Source organism: Lycium barbarum, chromosome 10 (assembly GCF_019175385.1).
Source record: "Lycium barbarum isolate Lr01 chromosome 10, ASM1917538v2, whole genome shotgun sequence".
Classification (NCBI taxonomy): Eukaryota; Viridiplantae; Streptophyta; class Magnoliopsida; order Solanales; family Solanaceae; genus Lycium; species Lycium barbarum.
Genome location: NC_083346.1, coordinates 116,470,223 through 116,482,143, shown reverse-complemented (window position 1 = coordinate 116,482,143; position 11,921 = coordinate 116,470,223). Strand labels below are relative to the sequence as shown.

Below are 11,921 nucleotides of genomic sequence, written 5' to 3'. Positions count from 1 at the left end.
TAGCCTTTTAATCCGTAAAATAGTATATTACTGTTTATATGATATATGTTATACAATTCCTTGAACAAGTATATATATTCTTGTACTTATATATTACGTATATTTCACTATTATATACTATATGTAATATTATTTTTTATGTATATTAACTAGTATATACTATATACTCCCTCCGTTTCAATTTATGTGAACCCATCTGACTGGACAAGACATTTAAGAAAGAGTGAACACTTTTGAAACTTGTGGTTCAAAATAAGTCTTGAATATTTGTGTGGCTATAAATCATTTCATAAAGTGAATTTGTTTCAAATTAGGAAAGAGGTCATTCATTTTGGCACGGACTAAAAAAGAAATAGGTTCACTTAAATTGAAACAGAGGGAGTATAAAATAATTTCTTATGTATAGTAAACAAAAAGTATTATATATATATATATATATATATATATATATATATATTTGACCACATAAATTATTGTATATATGAGGCATATATTGTTTATTATATTAAATATATACAAATATAAATTTAATTGAGTTAATTTTCCTATTTCATGGAAGAGAGAGAGAGAAAAAAAATGAATAATTAATATGTGATGGCAGAAAGGAAGCCAAGTTTTATGGGATGGGGTGTCAATTATTAATTAAGATCCTATTTTAGAGGTAATCCATAAGTAATTATATTATTCTTTCTATATATTGTATATTGTATATTTTATATGTTATTGTAGAGTACAATTGGTTGGCACATAGAGTAATATATTCTTATATTAGGAATATCGTAATATTATATACTATATATAATATACAAATTTAAATATACTAATTTCTATTATTATATTCACAAATATTTTGTTATCATTTTTTCAGTTAAATATACCAATTTGAATATACCATATACTTTTTAAGGTATATTTTCATGTAATGATGGTGGAGGGATTCTTGGGAAAATTAAGATCGTAAAGGAAAGAATTTTGGGGATTCTTGGGAGAATTAAGATTGAAAAGTCAAGACTTTTAGGGATTCTTGGATCTTGCGAAGGGCTCATACGGAAGAGGCACAAATTTGTCATGGTGAACGCATTAATATCAAGGAAAAGAAGAAACTCATTCTTGGGATTTTGTATGGAGAAATACCCAGCAACAAGGGAAAAGCAGAGATTTATTTTGGAATTTTTTGGAATTTGAGGATTTTGTACATACTAGTAATATAATATAATAAATATAATATTTTCTCTGTATTGATATTTTAGGAAGGTAAAAAGTTGTATTTGTGTAACTAAAAAGTTAAAATTTTAAAAAAACTATATTTGTGTAATTTTTTAGAAGTAATTTTAATATTTTTAATTACCATTTTAAAAAGTTGTATTAGTGTGAATTTTCCTTTGTTTTATATGCAAATTAATTATTAATATTTTCCTCAACCACAACGCCTGATTCACTGTTGTTGTTGGGGACCCTAAACATTAAGCTTTTGTATTTGGGTCATAGAACCCCCTTTTCAGGGCCAATTCACAGTAATGCCCTTATTTTGCGGCGATCTTTAATTTTTGCTCATCAAAATGAAAGTATTTAACTTTTGCTCTTCACCTAGAACCTTAGGGTTTTGGGTTCGAATCCCTACTCAGGCGAAAATTAAAAAAAAAATCGCTAGGTACAGGTTGCCCACAAACTCTGTCCCATCGGGCATAGTTTGCCCGTAAAACAATACCTTAAGACAGAGTTTGCAAGCAAATTATGCTTGATGGGGTAGAGTTTGTCTGCAAACTATGCCTTAAGGTAGAGTTTTGTAGGCAAACTATGCCTTAAGGCAGAGGCAAAATTCTGCCTTAACCTTAAAGCAGAGTTTTGAAGGCAAAATTCTGCCTTGCGAATCTAAATTCCCTCCTTGCAAAATTCCTTCTACTGAGCTCGGGTTCGAACCTAGAACCTCGGGATATTAGGCGAAGAACAAAAATTAAAGACAATCAATTTGAGGGCCAAAATAAAGACCACCCCAAAAGAAGGACAATCCGCGCAAAAAAGTGCTTTTTCATTCGTAAGTTATAACACAAGCCTTTTTATGGGAGTATATCATGCAAAAAATATGAAAATCACAATTTTCAAAAGCCAATAATCATGTCAAACAACTGTATTTTGAAACCTACATCATACGATAAATTTCAATCTATTTGAAACATATTCCATTTTAATTACCTAAGTTAAAAAAAGCATAAAATTGTCAATACAGGGCGTGCTTGGTACAAAGGAAAACGTTTTTCATGGAAAATATTTTTTTTTGGAAAATAAGTGGGTTTCTTACTTATTTTCTTGTAGTCGATCGATACGTAAACAAGAAATATTATCCTAAAAGTATTTATATATAATCTAAACAAATACTACAAGTCCGGAGCCTAAAGGGCACTAAAATGCACAAAATAAATCAAAAGGGGTGCTCACAATATACCAAAAGGGGTATAACGTGGAGGGGCCAACGTTATACCCCAAAATTTTGTTCACCCTGTCAGATAAAAAAAATAATAATTTAAAAGTATAACGTGGATCAGTCCACGTTTTACAATATATATATATATATACATTTTACCTGACCCAACGTTTTACAAAAATAGTTTTTAAGATGTTGGCCAGATTTAAATCATATCTGGCTGTTTTTTTAATAAAACAAATTTAAGTGATTTTTTAATTTTTAACTCAAACATACGCCAAAAGTCATATAATAATTAACTCAAACAAATATTTTAACTCATACAATAATTAAATATGTGTTACATATACGAACATAAAAAAATACTAAAATATAAGTTAAATAAACGTCACACATTAACTGAGTAGTGAATGTTAAATTACATACGTTATTAAACGGCACAAGACATATTTATATATTCTTGAAAGATTACATAAGGAAACAACGATCGTACAACTTAGGAAAAACCATAAGAACCAACAAGCAACAACAACTACTGATTTCTGTCGGGGCAGCGATTCTTGTTATGACCTGTTTGCTTGCACGTACTACACTTCCTAGCCATGCGAGCAGGAGCTATATCCATTTCATTCCTCCTTGTAGTTGTACTCCACGCTCCTGAATTTCGCTCGTATTCAGTGTTTACAATTAAACTGAAGGGAGAAGGTGGCCAATATGCCTCATCACCCAACGGTGCAAAATTTCTACTGTACGTTTGCTTGTAATACCTGCAACTGTAGTACTTGCTAACATAGGTATTTGGTTGAATTCCGTGGATATCACAAAATTTAATGGCATGTGAACATGGCATATGGTAGTTTCTCCACTTCCCACACGAACACTTTTTCCCTTCGGCAGAGACTTTATGGATATTTCCGCCCTTACCTTCGTGTGCAAATGTCAGAATCTCAAAGACCCCTTCAGCTATATTGTATTGCTTCATGTCAATGTGCTTTAGGGACCTCTCCCAGTATTCATCAAACTTCTTTTCAATAGCGAGCGGCCAAAACTTTTTATCCGCAATCAACAAATCAGTAAGGGTGCTTCTCTCAACAAACCAATCAACAAGATTTTTAAATGTATAACAGACCATGGTAGTAACGGGCATTCCACGAGCTTTATTCAATAAACCGCTGTAAGACTCGGAGACAATCGTTGTCATAGCCCCCCACCTATGACCGTTGTACTTATTCAATGTCCATTTCTCCTCCAGAAGATATTTTAACCACAGATGCGCTGGAGGTGACAATCTTTTGATTTGTTGCATCCTCATTTTATACTTCTTCTTCTGGTGCTCTGTAGCCGCCAACTACATTAGCTTCTCAAGGTCACTGTTGAGGAACTTTTTATTAAAGTTGCTTTTCAAATGCCAAACACAAAACCTATAGTGTGTGGATGGTGGTTGTAACCAATCATGTGTTTGGACACATTGCAAGATGCCCTGATGACGGTAAAAAATAAGTCCAATTCTTGTCTCCCACAAACAATATGTCTCCACAACAACACAAGGAACCACGTCCAAGACCCAAAGCTCTCACGTGCAACAATAGCATATGCAAGTGGAAAAATGTTATTGTCCGCATCAATTCCAACAGCAATTAACAGTTTCATCTCATACTTACCGTACAAATGAGTGCCGTCTATTGAGATGACCGGCCTGTAATTTTTGAATCCATCGATGCTTAGTTTATAACCCAGAAAAGAAACTTGAAGATGTGTTCGCCTTGCATTGTAGTTGACTGGCGCTCCCACTCAACTACGGTCCCCGAATTGAATTATCGTAAGGCAGCCATGTATCGGGGCAATGTCTTGAAAGAGGTTTCAAAATCTCCAAATACCATTTCAATAGCTTTCTTACGCCCCTTTTGTGCTTTTCTATAACTAGGAGTAAACATATGCAACCCTTTTATTTTTTTCCTGAACTGACTTAATACTGATGTATGGATCGACCGCAATATATGGTATCAACGTAATAGCAATTAGGTGACTGTTCAAATTGGAATGATCCTTCCTGTAATTATCTGTGAGACAACTATGTTGGAGAACCGTTTTGCCTGCCTTCCACATACCGCTTGAAACTTCTCTAAAACGGATCATCCACTCACATCCCAACATATCACGCTTGCAAATAACCCTCCAAAAATTACCTTTGGACTGATCACAAATGAACTCTTTCTTTTCTTCGAGACAGTATAGTCTCACTGCGCCTTTCATTTCCTGCTTGTTCTGTAAAACATACCTAATTGCATAATACAAGGAAAATTATCAACCCCCTAAAAATGGGCCAACAAACAAAAAGAATATTCATTGCGACCTTTCAGGTTTTTTACGATCCCAAAGTGCAGGTCGAACTGGACCATCATCTCTCATGAAGGCAAAATCATCCGGGCCTTCTTCTGTGTTATCCAAATATGGAGTCTCATTAGAATGATAGGTAACGTTACCATCACCTCGGGCAGTAACGTCTTCATAAAAATGACCATCATCATCAGATGAGTGATCATCATCTGTTTCTGCGTGATCTAATGGGATATCACTATCTGGCTTATCTGAGTGATCATTAGCTACATCGTTATTGCTCACAATTTGTGTGAGCTTAGTCAATATAGGATTTTCTTCAAAATCATTACACCTACAAACATAGCAAAATTTAAGGCGTTCAAATCTCAAAAACAATTAGTTAGAAGTCTCCTAGTTTAAGTGAACAAAACATCGTTGTATTTACCTTTGCATAGTCTCCACTTGAGTAGGGAGATATCGAACTATACTCCCACTACCTAATTCACTTGTATCTGGAGCACTACTCGGTCCAGGAATATCACAGCTGTGCATAGTCCAAGCAAAGTTATGTGACTGGCTACCAACACCTACCATTGTTTCTTGTTGAGGTGTACCTCTTTCAAGCCCAATATTCATAGCGGGAAGATACGTAGTACCTCGAATATCAAACTCATCGTGAGTGGGTACTTCAACATTGGTAGAGCGTTCAACAGTTGCATACATGTCAAGTGTCTCTATGCTGATATGATTTCTAAATATATCAAGAATTCGAAGAAATAACGATAAGGAATCATCGTCCGAAATAAGAGTTTCTTCGTAAAGGGGAAATCCCCTAGCCGTAATTGATGTTGGATATCGCCCAGTGATAACCGCTGAAAGGTTAGGACCAGTTATGGCCATTTTGCTTATGAAAACACGTTCTAGACGATCGTATTTGAGGGAGATTGGAAACCTTTGTACCGCTCCCGGATGACGGTTATATCTCACTGAATCTTCTTCGTACACAACTTCACCACCCCAATATAAATTAACTCTTACATAATTTTCCTCGATATTATTTTCAAGGGAATACAAATGTTAAAATGAATGGAGAACGCTAGAGAGAAGTGGAGAATTCTTGAAAAAATGGAGTCTACAAGAGATATGCAGAATACAAGAGAGAATTGGGGAATTCTTAAAAAAATCTCAATTGATATATAAAAAAAATGAATCACGGACCTCTGAATGTAATAATGCAGATGTTGAAATTTTTTATTTACTGTTTGATTTTACGATTGCATGCTTGATTTGACGATTGCATGGTAGATTTGATGACTGCATGTATTCTCAGCTTTAACAAAAAAAAATTACAAATTAATTTACTGTTTTGCTTTTACGACTGCATGCTTGATTTGACGATTGCATGGCAGATTTGACGACTACATGCATTCTCAACTTTAACAAAAACAAATGTACAAACTAATTTACTGTTTTGCTTTTACGACTGCATGCTTGATTTGACGACTGCATGGCAGATTTGACGACTGCATGGATTATCAGCTTTAACAAAAAAAAAATTACAAATTAATTTACTGTTTTGCTTTTACGACTGCATGACAGATTTGACGACTGCACGGATTCTCAGCTATAACATGCATAAAAAAAAAAATCAAGAATCAATTATTGCAAAACGTTGGCCGGCCAACGTTTTACAAGAAAATCAATTATTGCGTACCGCTCCCGGCAAACGTTTTACAACAAAATCAAATGTTGCAAAACATTGGCATGCCAACGTTTTGCAAAAATTGATTTTGTTGTAAATTTTTGGCTGGAACCGTTTTGTTCTTTCTTGTTTTTTTTTTTAAAATTTGCGTAACTTCCTTTTGAAGTAAATTGAACCTGCCTATATTTCTATTTTCAATGAATACCTATGACCTTTATTTTCAGAGGTTGAGGCATCTTATAATGTAGTTTTTACTTTTCACACAAGTCATATAATAATTAACTAAAAAAGCACAAGACATATTATGTATTCTTGAAAGATTACATAAGAATTGAGATTTGAGATAAATTCAATAACTAATAAAATTCAAATTTTACATTGTCCCTTTTTCCCCCTCGTGCCACACGTAGTTTGCCGGCGCTCTCGTTTTGATATGCGTTGGTGAACCTTCTCTTATATCACTACCTCATCCTGTAAATGCCATAAAAATAGAAGTTATTTTTGTACAATTAGATTCCTTAGATAAATAAAGTAAAAGGGAATTTTTCTTAGCAATTGTTTTAATTGTCTACGTAAAATCGGATAGCATCTCCCCTGTAACAAGGACTTCCTCCAATACCATATACCAACAAAAACAACCAAAGCAATCCAACAACAATGAACATCACTAACAAGACACCACATAACAACCACGAGTCACCATATCACTCCTTAAAAGACTTCTTAATCTAATTTAATAGATAAATACTTTGAATAAAAAGCGAACCTGTGGCTCTAAGGTCTGTACATCCGGCATAGGAATGTGTGAGGATCCAACATCAAATGCCATGGGAGACTATGCAAAATAAATAATATAGACACATAAGGTAGCCATTAAATTAATGAAATTAAACAAGATACAAGCTATTTGAGTGGTTAGAATACTCATGTCGGTAAAGGTCAATCTCCTTCCAATTGAAGAGCTATGTTCAGTGAATGCAGGAAAATCATCTGTCACTCCATAAGAGGTGCCTGTCTGAATACCATAGCATTGGGCCATACCTGCGAGGCTAATAGGCTTAAACGATGCAAATGCCTGAAAAGGCCCCTCACGTGTGATTACGATCGGTGTTTGGACCTCGGGAGCAGACGTCGATGAGCTGGACATACCAAAATCTATTATTGGGTAATATGCATCATCAGCTGCAGGCATCAATGAGCTAGGCATATCTTGATCAAAACGAACCTCATCCTCATCAACCAACTGGTGATCCACAAGGCCTCGACCCCATCTGGTATCTGCTTGGCGTCCTCTACCATGAGCCGCAGGTCTTGGTACATTAGGACGTTGGCGACGAGGAACTTGCACATTAGGCTTCTAACAATCATGTCTAAAGTTCAGATAAAAATAACACAAACAAAAAATTAAAGAATCCATACAATCAAGATATATAAGATAAACAGATATCCTACATCTACTATAAATATACAATATTATATGAGTTAGAAAAAATACCTTAATTTAGATAACAACAAAAGGTTTTTAATGAAGAAGTTGCTCCAAAAATTAGACTGCAATGCAGGATTTAAAAAGAAAATAAATGAAGGAGAAGGAAAAGGATAAGAAATTCTGTAAGTTGAAAAGAATGGAGGAGGAAGCAGAGGAGAAAGATGGAGAAAAATTAGGGCAGAATGAAAATTTTGGGCATCTGTTGTACGTGTCGTGGACAGCGCAACGATTTTACAAAATTTATATTTTGTAAAACGTGGACTGGTTTTAGAATATATATATATATATATATATATATATATATATATATATATATATATATATATATATATATATATATATATTTTATTTTATTTTTTGGTCTGACAGGGTGAAAAAAAAATTGGGGGTATAACATTGGCCCCTCCACGTTATACCCCTTTTGGTATATTGTGGAATGGAGCACCCCTTTTAGTTTATTTTGTGCATAGTGCCCTTTAGGCTCCGGACTTCAAATACTACTATTGGTGTGGGGTGGTGGGGATGGGCTACGAGATGGGAGTGAAGATGAGGTGTGTTGGCTGGCGGAAGGACACAAGCAATGTGGAATTTGTTTTCCTCTTTTTTAAGAAATTAACTTGTTTTCCTAGAAAAATATTTTCCAAAAGTTGACCTACCGAGTATGAAAAAAATTCGAAAACATTGGAAAATATTTTCCTCCGTACCAAACACACCCTTTCTATCGATACCCATTCTTATATTATTTTCCGCCCTTGTTATAGTGTTACTTCAATTTGACAACTCTACAATTGATTTCTGAGGTCTGGATATTTTCCGCCCTTGTTATAGTGTTACTTCAATTTGACAACTCTACAATTGATTTCTGAGGTCTCCAGATATGGAATGTGGTGGATATCTGAATATTGTAAGGGAGGTTTTGCCGAAGTCATACACAGAGTGACTTCTATCTTAGGAAAAAAAAAGTTCGTTTTCCATTTGGACAATAGAGATTTTTTAGACTAGTGAATTCTATCATCACTTCGGATCAATACAGATTATATTAACGGCCAATTTTATCCATTCAGACAAACAAATTTCACTGTATAGTAACATAGTTATTGCGTACCACATAGGACAAGATGAGAGAGTCAGAAATGAAAGAGATGATAGGCGGAAAAATAAATGATTCCATAATTTACCCCGGGATTATAATTTTTCACCTTACCAACGCGAAATGATTAGAGGCAGAGGTAAAATAGATGTTACGGGTTCAGCAATACCAGTAGTTTGCTCCAATTCCTGTGTTTGTCCTAAAAATTCGTTTAATATCTACTTAATATTAACTTAGAACTCAATGACACAAAAAGTTTAGAATCCAAAACTCATAAACTTCAAATCTTGGATCTGCCTCCGCAAATAATCTCTTACTACTAAACCTTCTAACCGATATGGTATTTATTAATTTCTTAATGGGCATGATTTTTGCTAAGGTGACTCTGATTTGAGACGAAGGAAGTAATTAATAGCCAAGGCCGGAGATGGAGAGTGATGAACCCAAACAACCGTATCTTGTCCCTCTCCATCTCCGCCTCTCTTTCCACGAATTCTCCACCTAACCAGAAACAATTAAAAAAAGGAACGATTCTCTCAATCTCGAGCTGCTCTCTTTTACACAAAATTCTCCACCAACTTAAGTAAGAAAGGAATCCTATGCATGTGGCATGGTTTATAATCTCGAGGTGTGCTTTTGATAATAGTTGGTAGTTCAAGCAGAAAAGAAAACACTTGTTAGTTCACGTAGAAAACTAGCAAAAAGTGATACTTCATGTATGTGTATTAACCATTAGCTCTATATAATTTAAATCTTAAAAATAAAAAAATGTCACATAAATCGGGATGGAGGAAGTAAGTTATATTCCTCTTTTACAGCATATGAAAGGGTTTAGAGCTGAAAATTACCTGCATGCTTCTGGTAATTCATCACTACTAGGAGGATTATGAGCCATGACACAAGCTAGTGTATCCCTCCAATTTGCAGCCTTAGACTGATAAAGATCAAAGTTACTATAAACTTCACCTTCTTCAAATTATCCTTGAGTAAAACTCCATCTTTATCTCATTTGGTTGTTCATTGAAACTTCGAACTCCTTGCATGTATGTGTACCTATTAGGAGATTAGAATTTTCGGGAGAAAAATCACAATATGCGATAGGGGTACAATCACGTCGCTCTTTCATTGGCATCGGTACCATTTCTGGTAACCACTCATCTCCACCACCAGTTAGTCACACACAAACCATAGAGAAAGAGACGGACAGATCATCATCATCTTTTTTTTTTTTTTTTACTCACCATTAAACCACCAACATACCTATACACCCTCTTCACCATTTTTTCGTTTGGGAATCTTCATGATATATACATGATAGAGAGATAGAAAAATAGACACGGACAGAGACCCCAAAACAAAACAAAAAAATCACTCATCTTCTTCTTCATTTTGGTTCACCTAAAAAATCCATTTTCGCATGAAATCACCATTAAAACACCTTAAGACCGCCACTAATTTCCACCCTAAAACCCCGTCACCATCCCGGTTTTTTCAAAACTCGAAACTAACCCCCAAACACCCACTTCCCCTGTTTTATTTTGTTCGATGTTTCAGATTTGAAAAAGAAAAAAAAAAGAAGCAATAGACTGTTGTTTGGTTAGTTGCGGGTTCAAGGTCTAGTTTTCTGTTGGTTCGCGGTCTCCGAATTGGGTATTGTTTCGTCTAAAGCTAGCAGATTCAAAGTTAGTTCCATATTGAGGACCATTTCTCATCCTACTCTTTGACTAACCCTCTGTTTGGATGGTTGTTTCCCGTGGTTCATTAATGTACAGTATGGTATGGTACAGTATGATGTTGTATTGTATTGTACTGTACTGTATTAATGAACACCATGTTTGGATAGACTGTATCGTTTGTTGTGATTTAATAACATTTATATTGTTTGGTTTGACTGTATGGTACTGTATAATAACTTGTAAGTTTACTAAAATACCCTTAACTCTTAAATAGAAATTAGTTTATATATATTAATAAAATTCAGGTAAAGAATAAAATAGGAATTTAAAAAATAAGTAGGTAGTGGGGGGGGGGGGGGGAGGGGGTGGAGGGGTGGATGGTGTGAGGTGGGTGGTTGTGGTATGAGGGTTGGGGTGGGATTGGGTGGTGGTGGAGGGGTGGGTGGTTGTAGGATAAGGGTGGGCGTAGTGGGTGGTAGGGTGGGGGTGAGTTGTTGTGGGGTGGGGTTGGGCGGTGGTGAGGGGTAGTGGGTGGTGGTTGGGGTGGGTGGCAGAGGAATGGGGTAGTTGGGGATGGGAATGGGTGGTAAGGCGGGGGTGGGGTGGGGGTAGTGTGGGATGGATAGTGGAGGGTGGGGCAGGGATGGGGTGGGATGGATGGTGGAGGGTGGGGCAGGGGTGGGGTGGGGGTCTGTGGTAGGGTGGGCTTGGGGTGGGGTATAATGGATAAATGAAATATGTAACCACGAAAAAACCACCAAATCTGTGGTTATAAAAATTAGGACTTTTCATGGTTATATAACCATGAAATGAACCACGGGTTTACAACACCATACCACATAATTTTAAGAACAATGGAAACAAACATGATTTCATAGAAAATCATACATTAATGAACCACGGGAAACCACCATCCAAACGGGGGGTAATACTATGAGTTTGTTTTATTTAGACACTTGATTGTTCCTTGATAGATATGCTACTGTGATGTAATTTCCCAAACATGTTCTCACATTAGCACTCTCTGAATTAGTTTTGTCAAGAATGGAAATTGTGGAATTAAGATAATTTGTCTAGAATCAATGAATGGGCCATAGGATGAATATTTGAGAAATTGAGTTTAGACTGGCGTAAACTAAAAATAATGGGGTTTAAGTTTTCATTGTTGATTTCGTTTTATTTATTCGATCCGCTAGTAACGTGGTTTTAGGCGTGAAACATTT

General features: G+C 35.5%; 1 protein-coding gene across 1 annotated transcript; it reads right to left on the bottom strand.

Moving 5' to 3' along the window:
• Positions 1-6,760: 6,760 nt before the first annotated feature.
• Positions 6,761-11,197, bottom strand: LOC132614594 (uncharacterized). The gene is made up of 4 exons (XM_060329078.1): positions 9,871-11,197; positions 7,368-7,800; positions 7,210-7,278; positions 6,761-6,914 (listed from the first exon to the last, which is right to left on the bottom strand). Exons 1-3 carry the CDS (start codon positions 9,874-9,876, stop codon positions 7,262-7,264), a joined length of 456 nt encoding a protein of 151 aa, XP_060185061.1. The 5' UTR covers positions 9,877-11,197; the 3' UTR covers positions 6,761-6,914; positions 7,210-7,261.
• Positions 11,198-11,921: the final 724 nt, after the last annotated feature.